General features: G+C 38.6%; 1 protein-coding gene across 1 annotated transcript in view; it reads right to left on the reverse strand.

Annotated features, from left to right (window-relative positions):
- The window catches only part of GDA (guanine deaminase), a 79,503-nt gene that overhangs the window by 37,887 nt on the left and 18,836 nt on the right, over positions 1-22,780 (reverse strand). Inside the window, exons 2-3 of the mRNA XM_072838119.1 lie at positions 6,016-6,104; positions 340-511 (exon numbers count right to left, since the gene is read on the reverse strand). Of these exons, the coding sequence (XP_072694220.1) occupies positions 340-511; positions 6,016-6,104 (261 nt within the window). The remainder of the gene's footprint in view (positions 1-339; positions 512-6,015; positions 6,105-22,780) is intronic.

A 22,780-nucleotide genomic window follows, 5' to 3' on the forward strand; every position in this document is an offset into this window, starting at 1 on the left:
GATTGGCAGGAGCAAGGGAACACACACGTGCATTAAACTCAAATTTAGTAACTCAAAACATAAAAAGTAACAGACAGAGAGTAAAGAGAACCCACCAGATTGGGGGCTTGGGGATTTGGATTCAAGTACTCTCTCTACTAGGGGTTAGCTTATTTATGTAGTTGAGGTAGATGATCACACACTCCCTGGGCTGTGAAAAGACTAAAAAAGTCTCCATGGTCCATTCCAGCCTTAACTGCCTGTGTTTTATAATTCAAATATGCCCCCCCACACACAAAATGGATATATCTATAGGTGATTTGGTCATAACTCACCGCCACTCACAAGCAAGATACTTACAACAACTCTGGTATATACTTCTTCAGCAAAGTCGATGTTCTGGAATTTGAGCTCTGTGGGAAACGTGTACTTGGTCAGCCAGTCCAAAAGTGGCAGGTCTACATTACTCCCAGCAAAAGAGTACTGAGGGGCATGGATATGTGTATCAACCAGCCCAGGCATGAAGAACTCACTGGAAATCAATACAAGAGGAAAAGAATTTAATAACATCTTCAATCATTTTCCATATCTTTATATGACATTTTCTCTCCATAGTGATTTAATTGCTCACCTCACACAGGCTTAGAGCCAATGCAATCAGGCAATTGTAAATTCTCTTGTTATGTAGAGATCAAGAAATAGAAGTGAAACTCTGCTGGGAAAGATACAGCTCCTACATTGGAATGGCTGGTATGAGGTTAACCCAAGGTGATCCACTGAGTAGAAGCATAGCAGTCATGGAACAAGACATCTCATGACTTCGTTCTCATTAATTGGAGGTTGTAGGATGAAGAGCAAAGATGAGAAAGAAGAGATTTAAACTTCTAGAGGCATACTGAGGAATTACTCCTAGGTCACTAAGGATGACTGCTGATGGCAGAGTGGCCACAATGCCAGACTCAGTGGTCGTCTTGCCCTTGGCTGACTACAAGAAATCTAGTCCTTTCCCATGGGACATAGGGGCTGAGTTCTGGAATGAAGCAGCAAGAGCAAACTGAGGCTGGTTAGGGACAGACAATCTTAGAGATGAGACTATCAGGGGGTAAGTGGTGTAAGTGAAGACACAGTTGCAGTGCTATGATGGCCTTCTCCAGGTGCTGCTGGTCACTCCTGCTATTACTCTGGCCAACCGACTAACTTTCATATTTCCACTGATTCTCATAACAGAAAGTCCTGGAAAGACATTTTTAAGAGTTTTCAGGGGCACCTGGGTGGCTCAGTTGGTTAGATGTCCACCTTCAGCTCAGGTCCATGATCCCAGGGTCCTGGGATGGAGCCCTGAGTTGGGCCACCTGTTATAGGGAGCCTGCTTCTCCCTTTCCCTCTGCTTCTCTCTCTGTTGATGTTCCTGTTCTCTCTCTCTCTCTCTCTCCCTCTCCCTCTCTCTCTCCCTCTCTTTCTCTTCCATGTACATGCATGCATTCTCTCTCTCTCAAATAAATAAATAAAATCTTTTTTAAAAAAGAGTTTTCAAAGGCACTACCCACAGAACCGAGGCAGCCCCAAACTAACAGACACAAACAGGTATTTGTTAGAAGACAATAAGTACCACCGCCACCATCACACTGAGAAAATATTAATTATATTTTAATATAAAGAACTTGAGCTCAAAACTTGATGTAACAAAAAATCCCTTATGCTGCCAATTCAAATGTATACCACCTAACTGAAAGACAAACAAAGCCAGGGGTATCTATAAAGTGCTTTATTTTTAAAGAAATGGGAACTGGGAATGGTGACAAAAATGTTGATGGTGGTGACAGCGATGTTTCCTGAAGAGATGCATGTACAGGGCACAGCATTCACATGCATCAGCTTACTTGTGGGAGGCAGTTTATTGTTTATTTTTTTATTTTTTTTAAAGATTTTATTTATTTATTCATGAGAGACACAGAGAGAGAGAGGCAGAGACACAGGCAGAGGGAGAAGCAGGCTCCATGCTGGGAGCCCGACATGGGACTGGGTCCTGGGTCTCCACACCCTGGGCTGCAGGGGCGCTAAACCACTAAGCCACCCGGGCTGCCCCAGGCAGTTTATTACAGGAGTTAAGTATATACTTCTTGACTCAGACTATCTGATTTTGAATTCAGATCCCATCATAAAGGAGCAGTGGGATAATCGATGTGTTATTTAACTTCTTTGTGAGTCAGTTTTCCCTTATGTATAAAATGGAGACAGTAGTAGCACCGTAGGGGTGTTGTAAGGATTGTTAGCATGTGTAAAAGCAGTGCCTGGATAATAAAAAGCACTCCAAAAAATAGTAGTTATGATGATGCAGTGCTCACAGCAGACGTATGAAGTAGTATTGTTATATTCATTTACATAGGAGAAACTCAAAACTAGGAAATGAAAATAGCTTGAACAAAAGTTATCATTCAATTAGCTTTGGAGTCTAAATTCAAATCCACGCAGTTCATCTGCAGGCCTCAGTACTCTTGGTCACTACCCTTAGTAGGACAGAATTTTTTTTTTTAAGATTTTATGTATTTATTCATGAGAGACACAAAGAGAGAGAGAGGCAGAGATAGGCAGAGGGAGAAGCAGGCTCCATGCAGGGAGCCCGATGTGGGACTTGATCCCAGGACCCCAGGATCACGACCTGAGCCTAAGGCAGATGCTCAACCGCTGAGCCAGCCAGGTGCTCCACAGGACAGAATTCTTACTTCACTTTGGCAATGATGAGCAGTGACAAGTTAGTATGGCAAGAAGGTAGCATTAAATGAGCCTACAATGCAGGGGGCACGTAGAGAGGGAGGACAAACTATGGATTCCTTTCAGGCATTAGTTGCTGACCTCTCAGGATACCTCAGTCCTTGGGGCTTTTACTGTCTCTACCACCATGAAATTAAATGGCAGTGTGATTTCTTCATGTAGTTGAATTGTTCAATCAAATAATATCTCCCAAGTATCTGATTAGTTTTAAAAATGCTCCTAAGCCTTGTGGGAGGTCCAAAGAGAAATAAGACATTTTCTTGTCTTCAAAGAAATTATAATGTAGTTGAGCAGATTAGGGGTGAATGAGGATATCTGTGTGTGTGTGTGAGAGAGAGAGAGAGAGAGAGAGAATGGGGGCTGAGGAGGAAGAGAGAAGTAGATCTGGTTAAAATAGAAGGATCTTAGTGAGCACTTTAACTCCTGCTATTTACCCAACTGAAACAAAACACATGCTTAACAAAAACACCATTGTACAAAAATATTTATAGCAGCCTTATGCATAGGAGCCTCAAACTGGAAACAATCCAAAAATCACAGGGAAAGAGATAAACTCTGGTATATGGACACAATAGAATACTATTTGGCAATAAAAAAGAAAAACAACTACTGATATAAACAACAATATGGACAAATCTCAAAAATATCATGATGAATAAAGAACTCACAAGAGTTATTTACTCCAGTCACACCACGTTTAAAAATAGGCAGATGTTATCTATGTGGTAGGAAAAAAATTAATCACTTCTTGGTCTTATGGCTAAGATCAAGTGTAGAAAAAATTAAACAGTGGATGAGGGGCTGGAAAGTGACTGGAAGGGGCACAAAGGAACTTTCTAGGTTGATAGGAATGTTTTATATCTTCATTGGTATGTTGGTTACATAGTTATATAGACTTGTTAAAATTTATCAATGTACATATACATAAAACATGTTTCAAAACAGCCAAAAAAAAAGTGTCTTAAAAAAGGGTCTTGAATAATCATTTTTTAAAATATTTTATTTATTTATTCATGAGAGAGAGAGAGAGAGAGAGAGAGAGGCAGAGACACAGGCAGAGGAAGAAGCAGGCTCCATGCAGGGAGCCCGACATAGGACTCCATCCAAGGACCCCAGGATCAGGCCCTGGACTGAAGGTGGCGCTAAACTGCTGCGCCACCCGGGCTGCCCTTGAATAATCAATTTAGTGAATTAACTGGTACTGTTATTCGCGTGTGTGTGTGTGTGTGTGTGTGTGTGTGTGTTACTGGTTATTCTGTAGCCAGGAAGGAGGGGAGAAGATACTTGTTACTTTGTTTTTTCTTCTCTGTTGCAGAACTATGACACATTGAACTTCAGGTTTAAGACATGAATCTGGCTGTGGCAGGCATGTGCTGGGAGCCTTCTTCCATGCACGTTCCAAGCATGACATTCCTGAATAAAGATTATGGTGATGGGGGCGGGGGCACCTGGGTGGCTCTGTGGTTGAGCATCTGCCTTTGGCTCAGGGCGTGATCCTGGGGTCCTGGGATCGAGTCCCACATGGGGCTCCCTGCAGGGAGCCTGCTTCTCCCTCTGCCCGTGTCTCTGCCTCTCTCTCTGTGTCTCTCATGAATAAATACATAAAATCTTAAAAAAAAAAAAAAAAAAGATTATGGTGAAAGGAAAAAAGTGTATCCAAAAGAAAACCTTGACATTTTATTAGCTCTGGGCAGCAAAGGAGGGGGATGAGGTCAAAAGAGCGTTTTTGAGCATATGAAAAACACATGTCATGATGTGAAGAGAATGTGGGAGAAAAATCCACGTTGCGGGAGGGGTGATATTGTTAAGCCTATAGTCATAATGAAACAATGATAATGTAGGGGGAGAGGGAAAATCATGTTTGTTGAGCACGTTCTTAAGGAAGCAGAGATGAAAGAAGGCTTTTCAATCTCACTCACTCTTCATTCCCTCAGAAAAGCCTGACATCCCCCCAGATAAAAACCATCAATTTCATATCCCAAACCTGTGGTGCTGGCCAGTCTGTATCAGAATCTGAGCACAAAGAACAATGTTCACCCCTATATACACTTATCAAAACCCCTACTCGTCTTTTAACCAAGAGGACAATGTTAATAAAATCTCTATGATCAAAACACATGACTATCTAGAAGGGTCTGAGCTGCCCAAGCTGTTTACACACCATTGTCACCCCTTGTTAACCTGCCCTGCAGGAGGTGTGATGATCTTGTGGGCTTAGGAACTCCAGGCTCTTCAAAAATGACTGTTTCCTTGCACAACAATGCAGGGGTAAAAATTAATCAATGACGTCTTTATTTAAAATTTGATATTTTGTTCATCACTGATTTTTTCATTAATTTTGATTTTTTAAAATATTGCCTCAAACTATTACTTATCTTGATTACTAACTTTTTTGGTCTCCCCACCACCTTAAATTCCTTGCCCAATGTGAATGCCCCACTTACATTAGCCAAATTCTGGCCCTGCCAACCTCTCTATGGTCCATGGCCACAATCTGATCCACTTCTATCAAAGCACTGCTCAGAGTGCTGTAGTCGTAATTTTCATTTAAGAAAATCCATATCGTGGGGCTCCTGGGTGGCTCAGTAGGTTAAGCATGTGCCTTCAGCTCAGGGCATGATCTCAGGGTCCTGGGATGGAGCCCCACATCTGGCTCCCTGCTCAGTGGGGAGCCTACTTCTCCCTTTGCCTCTGCTCCTCCTCCTGTTCACATCCTCTCTCTCTCTCTCTCTCTCAAATAAATTTTAAAAATTAAAAAAAAAAACATAAAACCACAGCTCAAATGCACTCTGGGGGATCAATCTTTCCTAACTGTGCTGTCAGTTACTGCCCCCGCCAAACCTCCATCCCCTCCCTCCCAACAGTTTATCTCTCTCCCTCTTTATTACTTTCGAGGAACATATCACAACTCATCACTGTCATGCTTCTGTATGTGTGCACCTGCTTACCCTCTGAGATCCCCATGGGCTGTAAACCCTGCAAGGGCAGACTTTATAGATCATTCTCTCCTCCAGATCCTGGTTGTTGCACATAGTAAGCTCAACAAAGATTTGCTGAAGAAATAAATGAATGATGGCAGTTTCCTGTTCTCAAAGCTTCCATCCCACAGCTTCCTGTTCTCAAATTTCCTTCTCTTTCTCACCTTACCCCGCAAGGAAAAAACAAAACAAAACCCCTCAGTTGGTCAAGGCAGGCTTCTAATTATTTGAGATTCATTAAGGGCACTAGTTAACAGCAAAAGGGAAGAAGTTGGCTATGACTTACTGGTTGCTTAGTTCTCTTACTTCACACGGCTTGAAGCACCATTCTTTGGCCAGCTCTTCTTGTTGAGATGCTTCTTCTAAAAACATTATCTTTAAAAGAAAGAGAAGAATCACAAATCAATGAGCCATAGGCACTTGTTGTTAAATATCTAAATCTTTTTCAAAGGTTTTCAATACCAAATGGGATAGAGTTCATGGACAAAGAGACAGGGGTTCACCTTTGCTTGTCCAAGGAAGCAAACTGCCTGCAATTTCTCTTTTTTTGCCTTTATATAGATACAAGTAAGACTTCAAAAGTTCTAATTTGAAGATGCATGGTATTAAAAATGGCTAATTGATATCTATTTCTCCCCACACCCCAGAATGATTAAAGGAAACAACTGTGTACCTCCCTGCAGATGAACAAAAGATTTTTGTTGGGCTGTTAAAGGAAAGTCATGTCCAGAGTACAGCAGTAGTATATCGCGGGGCAAGTTATTAACACTGAATATAACTGCACATAATGATTACCTGACAATTGAATCTCAGCATGAATTATGTCTATGCTCTGGTACTGGACATCTGCCATAAAGGGATCTGTTATATTTTTCTAGTACTGTGGATGAGATGCTAACAGAGCGATCTCTCATGCAGGCTGATGAGCCCATGCACAATAGCTAGGAAACTCTGGATGGGCCTCTTATTAGCTCTTGGTCTGGTTTCCCCACCTGCACACTGGGGATGTACATCAGTACACACTTCACAGGGCTACTGTAAAAACTAAATATGGTAACTGTGGTGAAGAGGTTGGCACATCCCTAGAATATATTAAATGTTAGATACATTATATCCATTGCTGATTCTTTTTAAAATGCATTATTATTCCTTCTCTATAAAAATGGATTGCAAAGAAAAAAACAAGGAACAATTGAATACATGTGCAGGAAATAATCTGCATTTCATTTATAAATGTAATATTGTCAAGATAAATTGTAAAATTGTCAGGAAACATTAAATACTGAAAAAAAGACTGATAGATAAAATGTATCTAATTCATTAAAAGCAAGGCAATAGACTGCAAAAAAGTTTGTGGGACTGAAAATAAAGGAAAAAATGTTGATTTCTCTATTCATTGACAATATGCTTTTTTAAAAACTTGGATTTTTTTATCTTAGAAAGAGAAGATGAAAATGTAATTCCTACAAGTGAGAAAATGTAATTTGATGATTCTAAAAACAGATTTGAATCAATAAGTATGAAAGCAGATCCATAATTAATTTAAAAAACACAAAACCAATTTATTTATATAATTCAGAGCTGATTTACCCTTAAAGACATAAGTACACACATGCACACCTACATAAAAGTATTTGTAAAGCACTATATTCACACATTTGAATATATATTTAAAATAAATGGGTTTTGAGGAAAATGTAAATGATCAAAATTTATTCTGGAGAGAGAGGGGAACTGAAGGAACTAGTAACTCTAAAAAAAACTGAGGAGGGTTTTTTGTTGTTGGTTTTTGGTTTTTGGTCTTTTTGGGAGAGAGTATGTGAACAGGTGGGGAGGGGCCAAGGGAGAGGGTGAGGGAGAGAATCTTAGGCACACTTGTGCTGAGCACAGAGCCTGAGGCAAGACTCAGTCTCATGACCCTGAGATCATGACCTGAGCCGAAATCAGTAATTGGTTGCTTAACCTGAGCCACTCAGGCACCCCATGAAGAAGTTTTACTAACTATAATGTCCATCACAAATACAAGTCTCTCCGTTCTATTAGCATAGTCCTTTAAGACTTGCCCCTTCCAACTTTCAAGAGCACCCTATTCTTATTGTCTAGACTCAGTGATGCATGCTGCACATTCTTTCTTTCCACTCCAAGCCCTGCCTTCATTCCTTTGAAAATCATCATGGATTTTTGATACCATGACCACCTATTTCCATGAACTAATGAAGTTCATGAACTTCACATTACAGTGGGTTCATGACCCACCACTGCTCCACCTCCCAAACTCCTGAATCACATATCAGATCACAATTAACCTCCCTTTCCCATTTGCCATTTCAATGTCTCCAACCAATCTTCCACCTGAAAAAGGCTTCCCTGTACCTTCTCCTCTCTACTCTTTTCTAGTCCACCACCTGTTATTTCATCTTTTTTCTGTCTTAGTCAATATATATCTGGTAAAAGTTCAGCCTTAACTGAACCCAACTCTCCCCTTCTCTGGGCTACACCTGCAAAGCCAAGCAGCACTGGAACAAAACACATGACATTCATGATAGGTGGAATATCCATAATTATCTAGGTCAAATGTGCTCCTTCCAATGCCTGTGCCTAGCACCCTAGGATATTTCTCTAGCACTGCGGGCTTTACTTTCAGTAAAACTTACAGAAAACTTAATTGTATAGCCACCAAAAGATCATTAAAAACGTTTTTTTTCAGTGACAGAGTAATATGCAATTTTTATCAAATAACCCAGAAGGAATTCAAAGAATTGAGAGATATTGCTATAGCAAAGCTCCTCCCAATCACATCCAACTTGACTGACATGAAAACGTTTCTCAGCACTTACATCTATAAAAATGGAAAAGAAGAAAAAAATTGATGCTGCTCCTATTTTATTCTACCAACAAGTAACACTCATCCATACATATGTTATCTAGTTGGAGAAAAACCAGCTTTATTTTTTTTAACCAGCTTTTTTATTTTACATTTAACAAAGTACCTTATGGTCCCAGGAAATTTTAAACACATTTATGCACACAAATTTGACTGCAATGGTTGATCAATAAAAGACTTTCCAATATAAAACTATATTGCATTAGCATAGGCTCTGTAAGGAAAGTAGAATAGAATTATTAGCTCAAGAAGAAAAAGGGGCTATATAGCATTTTAGACCATTAATGAAAAGCTAGTTCATAGTTTTTAAAAAAAATAGATTAAGGTATATATCAAATCACCATATCTTTATTATCTTTATTCTATCAGATACATTTTAAAAAGTAATTCACAGTTCAATATTAAAAGATATATTTACAATTTGCCAAAAATTATGGGCTTTAAATGTATTTAAACTTTAAAAATTATACATATCAACTTTTAAAAGTGCAAAAGCACATAAAGTTTTTGAAAATTCCTTTAAGGGACATGTTAGTTTTAAAAAAATGTGAAGAGCATTTCTCTAGCCAACGCACATCCAGTCCTGCATCATGAAGGTTTGAAATCTATCCTTTCTTCAAATCTCTCACCACACTTACCCCCAAAAGCATACATCACACATGTGCAAAAGTGAAAAATCGCAAACAATTTCAAAGTCAGTCAATAAGAGATTGATTAAATACAACTAAACACTGCAGCAATTAAAAGTGGCAGTGAAGGGGCACCTGGGAGGCTCAGTTGGTTGAGCATCAAGCTCTTGGTTTCCACTCAGGTCATGATCTCCTGGGTCATGGGACTGAGCCCTATGTTGGGCTCTGCCTTCAGCAGGGAATCTGCTTGAAAGATTCTCTCCTTCTGCCCCTCCCCCTACTCACCTGCATGCCTCTCTCCTTCTCTCTCCCCCAAATAAATAAATAAATAAATCTTTTTTAAAAAGTGACAATGAACCCTTATATCTACCGAATGGAACATTATCCCTGATACAATCTTAGGGTGCTTTTAAAAGATACTAGATAACATGTATGATATAATCACACTTTTTTTATATAAGAATGTGGTGTGTGGGGATCCCTGGATAGCTCAGCGGTTTGGCATCTGCCTTCGGCCCAAAGCATGGCTCTGGAGTCTCGGGATCGAGTCCAGTCTCACATCGGGCTCCCTGCATGGAGCCTGCTTCTCCCTCTGCCTGTATCTCTGCCTCTCTCTCTCTCTCTTGGTCTCTCATGAATAAATAAATAAAATCTAAAAAAAAAATGAATGTGGTGTGTGTGCTGGCATATCTGAATGTTGATGGTAGTTATCATTTCCTTATAATAGGATTGGGGCTGATTTTTGCTTTTATCTTTTATACTCTTTGAGATTCAAAATTGTTAATCAATGTTTACTTGTAGCAAAAACATCAAGTTAGTTCCATTTTAATTGTATATAAAAATGTAAAGTAAAAAAATAGAATACATAAAAATAATCTCTATTCATGGAGTCTGTGGTTGGGGAATTAAGATACACAGAGACAGATGATAAATGAGACAAAGTGAAGGGGTAATGACAGAGCGCAGTGGGCCTCGAGGTTCAGATAGAGAGTCAGTGTTGTCCAAAGGCAGAAGTCTCACAGAAGTGTCTAGGGTTGGAGAAAAAAGAATAGAAAGGGTAAATAATGATAGGAGCAGGAAAAGAGAGGCAAGAAACTACAAGCTGTATTATAGACAGGAGTCTTCTTTAAACACCATTACAACACTGGGTTGGAGAGAACTTTAATCCACAAATCAAGTGCTTAGGATCAAAGACCATGGCCCCATAAAGAGAACATCAGTGATATTTTACAATTTTGCCACATTCATTTTCCAAAATAATTTTAGATATTTCCTAAAAATATATCCCAAGGGGCACCTTGGTGGCTCATTTGGTTAAGTGTCTAAGATTGTTTCCTTGCTCTTACTTATGTATTCATTCAACAATTACCGCCTCCATGATCCCTGCATGAAAAACACTATTCCGGGGAGCAGGAACAATAATACATCGATAGGTGAATATGAGATATATTGCATATATTAGTGAGTGCTGTGATGAAAAAAAAGCAAGGTAAATGGATGAGATAAAATGTGGTATATGATGGATCTGAGAAAAACACTTTCATATTCTGGGAGAAGTAGTCCAGGCAGTGGCAACAAATCAGTAGAAAGGCTCTGACATGTATATTTAAATTAATTTAAATTAGATGCTTGGTAAGTTTTGAAACACCAGGGATGCCAGCAGAGATACATTATAAGGACTAGAAGAATAGAGATGGTAGCCAAGGGGTTTGTAGACCATGGCGTTGAGATTTTTTTTTTCAAGATTTTATTTATTTATTCATCAGAGAGAAAGAGGGAGGCAAAGGGAGAAGCAGGCTTCCCACGGAGCAAGGAGCCTGATGCAGGACTCGATCCCAGGACCCCATGATCTTAGCCAAAGGCAGACACTTAACCAAATGAGCCACCAAGGTGCCCCTTGGGATATATTTTTAGGAAATATCTAAAATTATTTTGGAAAATGAATGTGGCAAAATTATAAAATATCACTAATATTCTCTTTATGGGTCCATGGCTCTTTGATCCTGAGTTTCTCTGGGCTTCTTTTTTTTTTTAAAGATTTTACTTATTTATTTGAGAGAGTGACAGAGCAAGCATAAACAAGGTGGTGGGGGGATGGGCAGAGGGAGAGGGAGAAGCAGACTCCCCTCTAGCAGGGAGCTGATGGGGGCTTGATCCCAGGACCCTGGGACCACGACCCCAGCCGGAGGCAGATGCTTAACCACCTGAGGCACCCCTCTCTGGGCTTCTGTGGACATTCATTCACCTCTTCAATCCTTCACCATTTAATGGGTGCTTGTTATAACCCATGACCTTCCTCCACAAGTCACAGTTTAGGTGGACTGTCTAGCACATACAGAAATCATTAAAAACCAGGTTTCCTAAAATCAGAGATGGTGCCAGCTGACTGGAACCATCTCATCCGACCTCCTTGTTTTCCAGATGAGGAAATTGAATCCTTTCTGTTAAGGAAACCATTCCAAGTGCTCTCTCATGTGTAACTGGGACTATTGAGGATGAGCAATAAGGAGAATGTCAGCAATACGAATGCCAAAAGCATATGAGTAATGACTGTCAACTAATGAAAAAACTCTCTATAAGACAGAGGCTTCAAAGAGCAGATGGCAAATTTGGGCAAGATGTTTGTTGCCACGAACAAAGTAAACTGCTTTTCAGGCCACTGCAAAATAGCTCGGCCACCCAACAAAAGAAGCTAGTGTATATCACACTCCATTACATAAAATCCACACTTAGGCACTGTAATGAGAAATAAGATTGGATAAAAAATAGATGGCTTCAAAGATTTCTGAATCTTTTGGACAAAGATAAAAGTCACCTTATTAATAAGTTCAATTCACCTCAAACAGATTAATGAGAAAGAAAGATGAAGTGAGATTGCCTCAAAACACACACACACACACACACACACACACACACACACACACAACTAACAAACATAAAAACTTGTCAGCCTATAAAGATACAATCAAACAAATTCATGTTACAAAGGCACCAAAGGGTGGCATGGGGGACTTAGATACTCAGGTCTGATATTCTCATGTCACAGATGAGGAAACAGACCAGGTTACATGACTTGTCAAAGGTCACAAGGAAAGCCAGGAGTACCTCCTGGACTTGACCCATCTTCCCATGGGTTCTCCCAGACCTTTAAGACTGCCTCTATAATAGTATTTTTTTTAAGATTTTTATTTATTTATTCATGAGAGACACACAGAGAGAGGCAGAGACACAGGCAGAGGGAGAAGCAGGCTCCTCGAGATCCTGGGTCTCCAGGATCACGCCCGGAGCCAAAGGCAGATGCTCAACCGCTGAGCCACCCAGGCGTCCCGTGCTTCTGTAATAGTATTAACTAAGGGTCGGCAAACTTCCTATGAAGGGCCATAAAGTAAATATTTTAGGCTTTGTGGGCCATACTGTCTTTGCTGTCACACTATTCAACTGTCATTTGAGCACAAAAGCAGCCCTCGATAATAAATACAGATAGGCATGACTGTGTTGCAAAGAAACTTTATGGATAGAAAACAAAATTTGCATTTTTTTTTTTTATTTTACTTTTTACTTGTTAGGAAATATTCTTCTTGTTCAACCATTTAAAAAATATAAAAATTACATTAGCTCCTTGGCTATATAAAATCAGTCAGTGGGCTGGATTTGACCTGTGGGTCACAGTTTGCCAGCCTCTGCTACAGACCCCTAAAAAGACTTATGTAAGTTAAAATTGTGTAATTTGAAAATCACCCCAGTGGCTTACACTAACATTTCCAAAAAGCTTTATCTGAATTTGTGATTCGTTTTTCAATTGTAATGACTTTTAACAATTATTAGAACTTATAAGATTGATAAAATATTCTTGGAAAAGTGTAGATTCTGGCTGCCTTATAAAATTTTATTTTGCTATAGAAAATGTGGTTTTGGACAGATACAAAAGTAAATTTAGTAATTCTCCTGATCTAATGACATCACTTATGATTCATTGGCATTTAGTAACCTTTTATTAGAAAAATAAAACATGTTTAAAGTGATGGGACATCTGATAATAATAAAAATATTATTAAATGTACTTACTGTGTACAAGACACTGTCCTACACACTTTACATGTGTTAACTCATTTTAACCTCTCAAGAATCCTATGAGGTAGGTACTATTACTAACCTTATTTTACAGATGAGAAAACTGAGGCATGGATAATGTTAAGCACTTTACCCAAGATAACACAGTTAGTAGGTATCTACAGTTGTTGTCCAGGCTGAGGGCTATTAAATACAATACCATACAAAATCATCTTTCATACAAAATTTTTAAAAAGAGCCCTCCCCTATAATTTCTCTTTCCTTTATAAAATATTTTTTTGGTGTCTCTTCTTTCCTTTCTCTTCTCTTACTACATCCCAGGCTGGAGGGGCCAGGAACACAAAAGCAGTTGGGGCTAAAGGGGTCACCAAGGCTGAGAAGGCTAAGAGGGCCACAGGGACTAGGGGTTAAGAAGTACAGAGTCAAGGAGGCAAGTTAAGTGGGCAGCAATGGCTGAGGAGTCAGCCACTAGGGTCAAGAGACTGATTATACACAGGATATACAGCAAGTATATAAACATCCTGTGGTTAGTGATAGTCTTCTTAGAGGTGAGTTACAAATATGGAAAGGGAGAGCTAGCATAGGGTGGTACTGGATTTGAATTGAAGGTACTGGTGTCAATGCAGGGGTTAGACAGATCAATAACGAATGAATGCACATGCATGCATATATAGATCCTTCCTAAGTCCATCTGCTAAGAGGACCTAGAAACAATGACACCCTGTAGCAATCAGCACCTATAATGCTCAGATCTTGGTTTCTATATACCATTCTCCACTAGAAAGAACCAGATTGACTCCAGGGCTAGAGCAAAGTACAAGATAAATCTGGAATATAATTTTGTACCAAATAGAAAGCACTAAAAAAATAGCTAAGGAATGGTAAAAGCACACAGGAGCCACCTTGAAGAAGCTTCAGCTAGCAAAATCTAGGTCAATCTGAGTATATAATAAAAATAATAATAATAAATTTATGATTATTCATTTATAATTTTTATTATGAATAAAATATGAATCCCTGGGGCCACACAAATGAATGAATGAATGAATGAATGAATGAATGGGGGAGGGAGAATTCCTTACAGTAGAACACCAACTAACATGTGTGGAAAGAATGATACAATTAGAAAATGAGCATTTGGCAACCGTCACTGTAATAAATGATTCACGAAAAAAATCATCAATTAAGGTAAAACTAGCAAGTGAAAATTTTGTTGAAGAACATATTTATATAAATTAAAAATATCTCTCCCCAAAATTTATTTTACAGAGAAAAATAATAACTTTATGGTGGAAAAACCTGATAAATACTACCTTAACCAAGCGAATAAAGTTACACCAAGAATAATGGGATAGATAAATCAACATCGTGTACCTCCTACTATGATGCAGCAAGAAAAACACAGCATCACTTCTGTGGTATTCCTCCCTCCAAATAAAGCATAATATGAGTCTAATCAAGAAGAAACATCAGGTGAACCTAACTTGAAAGACATTCTAAAACAAAACAAAACAAACAAACTGTCCTGTATTCTTGGAATTTACCTAGGACAAGAAAGACTTAAAGACCTGTTTCAGATGGAAGGCAACTAAAAAATCATGATAAGTAAATGCAACTTGGACTCTAATGGGCATCCTGACCCAGAAGGGGAAAAAAACCTATCATAGACATTAGTTGGTCAGTGGACAAGGTTTGAATGGATCTGTGGATAATGTTGCAGATTTAGAACGACATTATTTCCTGATCTAAATGATTGTACATGATTATATAAGACAGCATCCTTGTTTTTTTTTAATACACACTGAAGTATTTAGACTTACACAGTATGTCTGTAAATTATTCTCAATTAGTTCAGAAAAAAATGTGTGTATGTGTGTTTGCATATATATACCTACATGTATCTAGAGAGAGTGAAGAAGAACCATGAAGCAAATGTGGTACAATGTTAACAGTGGGAAACCTGGGTGAAGGCTATATGAGAATTATTCATAGTAGTCTTGTGACTTTTTAAAAGAATTTTGCACTGATTTAAAAATAAAAAATTCTTGGGGATCCCTGGGTGGCTCAGCGGTTTGGCGCCTGCCTTCCACCCAAGGTGTGATCCTGGAGTCCTGGGATCAAGTCCCGTGTCAGGCTCCTTGCGTGGAGCCTGCTTCTCCCTCTGCCTGTGTCTCTGCCTCTCCCTCTCTTTGTGTGTCTCTCATGAATGAATAAATAAAATCTTTAAAAAAAAAAACCTTTAAAAAATAAAAAAGTAATAAAAACTCTTAACTACAAAACCAATAGTATATTATTTGAAATACAAATATTCAAAGGAGGGATCCCTGGGTGGCGCAGCGGTTTGGCGCCTGCCTTTGGCCCAGGGCGCGATCCTGGAGACCCGGGATCGAATCCCACATCAGGCTCCCGGTGCATGGAGCCTGCTTCTCCCTCTGCCTGTGTCTCTGCCTCTCTCTCTCTCTGTGACTATCATAAATAAATAAAAAAAAAATTTAAAAAAAAATATTAAAAAAAAAACAAATATTCAAAGGAAAGTATAATGACAGGTAAGGACATGACAAACATAGAATTTAGGATAATAGTTCCCTCAGAGGGGGACGGGAAAGAAAAGGAATGGAAAGGGAACCTGGAAGCCTTTGAAGAAAATCGACATTCATCGTGTCCTCATTCATACCCGACACACAGGCATTATAATTGTTCTTTTTTATATGAGCAAACATATGAACAAAAACAAATTATCATAATAATATATGATATATTTATCACAATAAATGTTATTTTTTAACATCAAAATCATATATAAAATGCTCACTTTGATGATCTGTGGAATATCCAAAGGACCAAAAAGAAACACTGCAAGCAGGGTGGAGGCAGTGGGAAAACAGAAAGACACAGATCTAATATTTACAGAACCCTAAACCAGCAATCTAAAGTGTGGTCATATTGGGCACCTAGGTTAAGTGTCTGACTCTTGGTATTGGCTGAGGTCATGACCTCAGGGTCCTGGGATCAAGCCCTCCATCTGGTTCTATGCTCAGCAGGGAGTCTGCTTGAGGATTTTCCCTCTCCATCTCCCTCTGTCCCCTCCCCACTCATGCTTTTTCTCTCTCTAAAATAAATACATAAATCTTTTTAAAAAAATAATAAAAAAAGTAAGATAATATATGTCCCTTTTTTTCAGAGTCAGTAATGTGCTGAATGACCTCTACATGCACCTGACAGTTTGTGAATGGCTTTGGGATTACATTTGTATTCATAAATACAAAACCCCTTGATGCCTTAGCCAATTTTCAGAATAGGGAAACTGTTAAGATGGATACAGTTATCATCAAAAATTGAGTCAAATTCACCCCAAATCTCAAATCAAAACCAACACTAAAAAACACATTTGAATCATTAAATCATTAAACAAGCCAATAATTTTGGTTGCTGTCTCACAAAAGACATACTCAGATACGAAATTCAGCAAGTGGACATCTGAGCATGAATTTAGGAAAAGCACTCATTTTTCCTTTTGAAAACTGAAAGGTGATAGCAATAGTTCATAAAGTTTATCTCAATGGACTGTAGCAAATACATATATACTGATAAGAAAATGCAGGTATGCAGAAAAGTACTGGGTATACAAGCTTACTACTTTGTTTTTCTAAAACATGAAATTTGCCTTAGAGACCTATTATAGGTTCGATTGAATCTTCCTAAAATTCATGTGTTGAAGTCCTAAACCCCCAGTACCTCAAAATGTGACTGTGTTTGGGATAAGGTCTTTACAGCACTAATCAAGTGAAAAGAAGATCTTGAGGATGGATCTGAATCCAGTAGGATTTATGTCCTTACAAGAAGGAAAAATGTGGGAAGTTGATATGAATAAACACAGGAATAAGATGTTATCAACAAGGCATGGAGAGAGGCCTAACACAGATGCTCCCCTCACATCTCTCAGAAAGAACCAACTCTGCTGATAACAATGATCTCAGACTTTTAGGCTCCAGATTGGGAGACAATAAATTTCTGAAAAAAATAAAAAATAAAAAAATAAATTTCTGTTGGGTAAATCAACTGGTTTGTGGTACTTTGTTCCAGTACTCCTAGCAAACTGATATAAAGATTCTATCAGAGGAAGGATTAGAAGACTAATCTAATAAATCAGCAAAGAAAAAAAAAACACAGAAACTCTTTGTTTTCTGTAGGCACCTCATCTAAGAAGTTTGAGATGGTTAAAAAAACACTAAGGGCACCTGGGTGGCTCAGTCAAGCATCTGACTCTTAATTTCAGCTCAGGTCATGATCTCAGGGTCATGTGATTGAGCCTCAAGTCAGGCTCCATGCCCAGAGGGGAGTTTGCTTAAGATTCTCCCTCTCCTTCTCCCTCTGCCCCTTCTCCCTCTAAAATAAATAAATAAATATTTAAAAAAAAAAAAAAACTCACTGAAGAATCCAGATTCTACTATTTAGGAGTTCTGTTAAAAATGGCAAATCCCATACTGTTTCTGATTTACTATTTTCAAAAATGTGGTAATAAGGTGTGCCACATTTTTCAACCCCAAAAAGACAAAATATTTTCAAATGGAGATGTGTAATATACTCCATGAAGTGTTAAAACTCTCTGCAAACATTAGTCATTAGTCTTAATTTTTTTAAAGATTTATTTATTTATTCATGAGAGACACAGAGAGAGAGAGAGAGAGAGGCAGAGACACAGGCAGAGGGAGAAGCAGGCTCCATGCAGGGAGCCCGACATGGGACTCGATCCTGGGTCTCCAGGATCATGCCCTGGGATGAAGGCAGGTGCTAAACCTCTGAGCCACCCGGGATGCCCTGGTCTTAATTTTTGATAAGGTAACCAGACTAGTATTTCAGGAGACAACGGCTAACACAATGTGCATTGATTTCAGAAAGGCATCTGATGGCACAAGTTAGCTTTGTTGGATAAATTTGAAAAAAGCAACTGGCTGACAAGAGAGTTGGAGAATTCATGTCTGGTTATATATTCCTACTCAAAGGGTTGATTAACATGATGAGGGATGCATGTCTGGAGATCTCAAGAAACATCACTGAGCTCCACCCCAACTATGTTTTTATTAACAGCTTAGATATGAAAAGGATAACAATTTGGAGAGGACAGCTTATTCTCTAGATAGCAAAATCAAGATTTAAAAAGACATCCATAGGCTAAGAGTAACAAGAGAAAGCTTAACCAGAACGTAAGTAAAACCTGACATTTATATTTAAGAAAAGTCAAATGCACATGGTTAAGATATATGAGACTTGATAACCACAAGGACCACAAGCTCAAAATAAACAGTGTGGAATAATTGCCCATAAAAACAGATTCTAACTAAGGTCAAATATGTAGAAATACAGGCAACCCTTGCTTTGCATGGTTCTGATACACATAAATTTCAGATAACATCGTTTAAACAACAACAGTTCCCCAACAGCATGGTTCAAATAGCAGTTACCATGATCTATCATCTGTGACTCAGTTCAAACACTGACAGCAAAGCATGTAGTTGTGTTGCCTCCTTGTCTTCCAGCAATAAACTCATATGGCATTTTATAAAAATGGATAATTGAGGGACACCTGGGTGGCTCAGTGGTTGAGCTTCTGCCTTTGGCTCAGAGCGTGATCCTGGAGTTCTGCGATCGAGTCCCACATCGGGCTCCCTACGTGGAGCCTGCTTCTCCCTCTACCTATGTCTCTGCCTCTCTCTCTCTCTCTCTCTCTCTCTCTCTCCATGTCTTTCATGAATAAATAAATATAATCTTTAGAAAATGGATAATTGAAAGAGTGCATTGTTTAACATGAATGAAAGTATAGTGGAGAAAGGAAAGGTATTAGCAAGAAGTGAAATTCAAATCTAACATAAATGGTGTAACAGAAGAAATAGCTGACTATGGGAATGTTGACATTGCCACCATTTAAAAAATTCTAGTTCAACAGCCAGAGGAACTTAGCAGAGGTGGACTTATCAACATAAATGAGAATAGTTATTGAAGATGTCTTGGAAGAAGTGACACCAGTAAAAGCTTCCCATTAAAGGAACTCTCAGAGAAGCATCTCAGGGAAATTTCATGACACTGAGAGTTAGAGAGATAAAATCTTGGAAGCTGATCCAAAAGCTAGATGACAATTTGCCAAGGCAAACAAAAGATGCTCACTCTGTAATAAATTATAAAATGAGAAGAAAAGGTAAGCACTGTACAAACTATTTTTGCTAAGTATTTTTTATTAAAGAAACAAAAAAATCCCTATTTTGAATGCTTTAAATTATACTAAATGAACACTAAGTTTTACTTTTTATTCATTTCCCCAAGCATTTAGATTGGAAAAATTTTTTTTCATTTTAACAAAAGTTTTTAAAGATGTCAATAATCATCATTTTCTCATTAATTATTCTTGTTCTTGTTCTTGTTCTTGTTCTTGGTCTTCTTCTTGGTCTTCTTCTTGGTCTTCTTCCTCTTCCTCTTCCTCTTCTTCTTCTTCAAAGTAGGTTCTCTGTTGGGCACAACAATGGGGCTTCACTCACAATCCTGAGGTCAGGAACCGAGTCAAGATCAAGAGTCAGACATTTAACTGACTAAGCCACCCAGTCGTCCCTTTTTGTTGATTCTTAAGATTATTTTGCATGATTTCAGTTTTCACGGTCATTCTTTTTCAGTCCTGCCCTATTGTGCCAAATAAGAACTGCCTTTTTTTTTTTTTTTTTTTTGTCATGTCCTTTTAAACTTAGCTTGAAGTACAGAACTAGTTGTTGGCTTACAGCTGTGGAGGGATGAACTGAATGTTTTCAGGAAGGTGACTAAAATGTGGAAAAACATGAGAGAAAATTCTAAGCGGAAATGACATTATTTTCTCTGAAGGAAGAAAGATTACCATGGTTGCAAATAATGGACACACCATAACATAAATGTGCCACTCCAGAGCAGCAGAAGCAGCTTTTAATAATGAAATATTCGGCAGCAAAGCTTTCAATTTCATGAATAGAAGAAACTTCTAACAATTAAAAGTGGGTACAAATGGAATTCACTGACTCACAACATAGTGAACTTCTCATATCTGGAAGTGCCAAGCAGAGGCTTACTGCCCATCTGTTAGGTTTGTTGTTGCAGAAATTAGTTTCTACACAGGGTGAGAGGGGAGGCTCCCTCCACAACTTAGATTCCAAACATCCATGTGGTGGCTCGAAAACACATCCACAGATTCTTCAGCGTTCCTCACTTCAAAAGGTGGAAGACTCCTTTCCACTTTCCAACTTTACAGTGGGCCAAACTTAGCAGTATGCTAGGAAAGAAGCACCCATGACAAAATATGGCTTCTAAGGCTAGCTCCAAAAAGAACAGCTTTCACCTGGCTCTCTTACTCTTGGATTATTATTCTGGGAGAAGCCTCCAGTCATGCCATGAGGTTACTCAAGCAACTCCAGTAGAAGCTCTTATGTGGAAATACCATGGATTGCTGCCAAACACTGTAAGAATAACATAAATAAAATTGAACAGCAGAAGTGGATTCTCCAGCTTCAGTCAAGTCTTCAGTTCTAGCCAACATCTTGAGTGAAACCTCATGAGAGATTCTGACCCTGAGTCTCTCAGGTAACTGCTCCTGAATCCCTGACCCAAAGGAACTGTAAAAATAATAAGTTGTTTTAAGCCCCTCCGTTTTGAGGTAATACGTTCTGCAGCAATAGTTAACCAATATGATCCATTTTGATTGATCTAAAATACTAAGAGTACGTTGCAGTCTTGAGAAGCCTGCTCACACAGCCTTTTTTTTTTTTGCCACTTTTCTTTTAATAAATCCAAACTACAATTGCCAAAAATTAGTTCCTATCATTGAAGGATAAATGATTATACAATGGTAATCTGTTGTAAAAGTAGAAAGTAGACAAGGAGTCTAAAATTAATTCCTCCCACTCTGCCTGATTATTACTCCACATTCAAATCTGCTGCAAAAGATTAATACAGACCTCAAAAATAGGTCTTTAAGTTATCTTTAGCAGGAATGAAGCCTTCAATAATTTCGTCTCTCAGTTACAAGTGGTCATTTAAACAAGCACTGAGCCTTTCTACTCTTCATACATAACGGAACTGTCTCTTTCAATATGGCACCTTCTGTTCACCCAAACTTAAAGGCCCAACCTAGATGTCTATGAACTTCATATTCATATATTTAACATCTTCCTTGATATCCCATTAGTATTTCTCACAAGGTACTTCAAAACCAACATGTCCAAAATGGAATCCATTATCTTATTCCCAAATCTAGTCCCTTTCCAGGGTTCCTGTTCTAGCAAATGAGACCTCATCAACTCAGGATACTATGCAGAAACTTCTGTCACATCTCTTTCTTACCCTCTGCTTAAAACCTCAATGGCTTCCCACTCCATTTAAGATGAAGAAAAGTTTATAACATGGTCTATCTACGAGGCCCTGGGTGGTTTGGCACCTGTGTGCTTCCCTAGCCTAATTCGATTTCAGCCTAATCCCATTCCTTGCTCCACACCTCCCTTGCTCTCCCTGCTCCACCACATTGATCCCATTCAGACCTTGTCAGCACCCTGTTCTTTCCCCCAACGGGTCTTTACATAAACCTTCCCTTTGCATAAACACATTTCCTTTCCTTTTGCCCAATTAACTCTATACTTCTTTCTTATTTCAGTTTAGTTGTCTTTCCTTAGGACACTTTTCCTGACTATCTCAAATTCCCTACCCCTAATTAATGATTCTCAAAGCACTTGGCACTACTTCTTTACGGAAATGCAACACTGAGGTTAAATACACATAATCTAGAACCAGGCTGTCTGGCTTAAGTCCTCTCCTGTTGCATGCATTTCAGCAAGTTACTTAAACTCTCTGTGCCTGTTTTATCATCTATAAAGTAGGGATAATAGGTATGAACACTTTGTAACAATTAAATAAGAAAATGTATGTGAAGTATTTAGCAAGGTGGCCAACACATCACAGACATCCATAAGTCTGAGCTACTGTTTGATTATAGTTGCAATTTCACAATCTCACATGTATTCATAATTAATGTTTTATTTACATCTGTCTTTGTCATTAAATGGCAAATTCCATAAGGGTGGAGATGTCTGTTTTTACTTGTTATCCTACTTCCATTTCCTTTTTTTTTTTTTTTTCTACTTCCATTTCCTGCCACAATCTTAGCACATGAAAGGTGTCTGATGAACACTGGATGAATAAATGCATGAATGTAATGTAGTGCTTAGACTCTGAAGAACCTTGAAATGTAACATTAAGGAGGTTAGACTTTATGCTCTAGAGGCTGTTTTTTTTTTTTAATAAGAGTCATATGTAAAAATTAATGGAAAAATGATTGTAAGGTAAGTTTGGAGGAGTGTTTAGCAATAGGAAAAAGCCTTAGCCAACCATTTGCATGGTTCATTTGGGTGAAGGCAATTACCAGTGTAGAGAGTAGCAGGATGTGGGAAGAATGTTAAGGAAGG

The sequence above is a fragment of the Canis lupus genome, chromosome 1, assembly GCF_048164855.1.
Source record: "Canis lupus baileyi chromosome 1, mCanLup2.hap1, whole genome shotgun sequence".
In the NCBI taxonomy this organism is placed as follows: domain Eukaryota; kingdom Metazoa; phylum Chordata; class Mammalia; order Carnivora; family Canidae; genus Canis; species Canis lupus.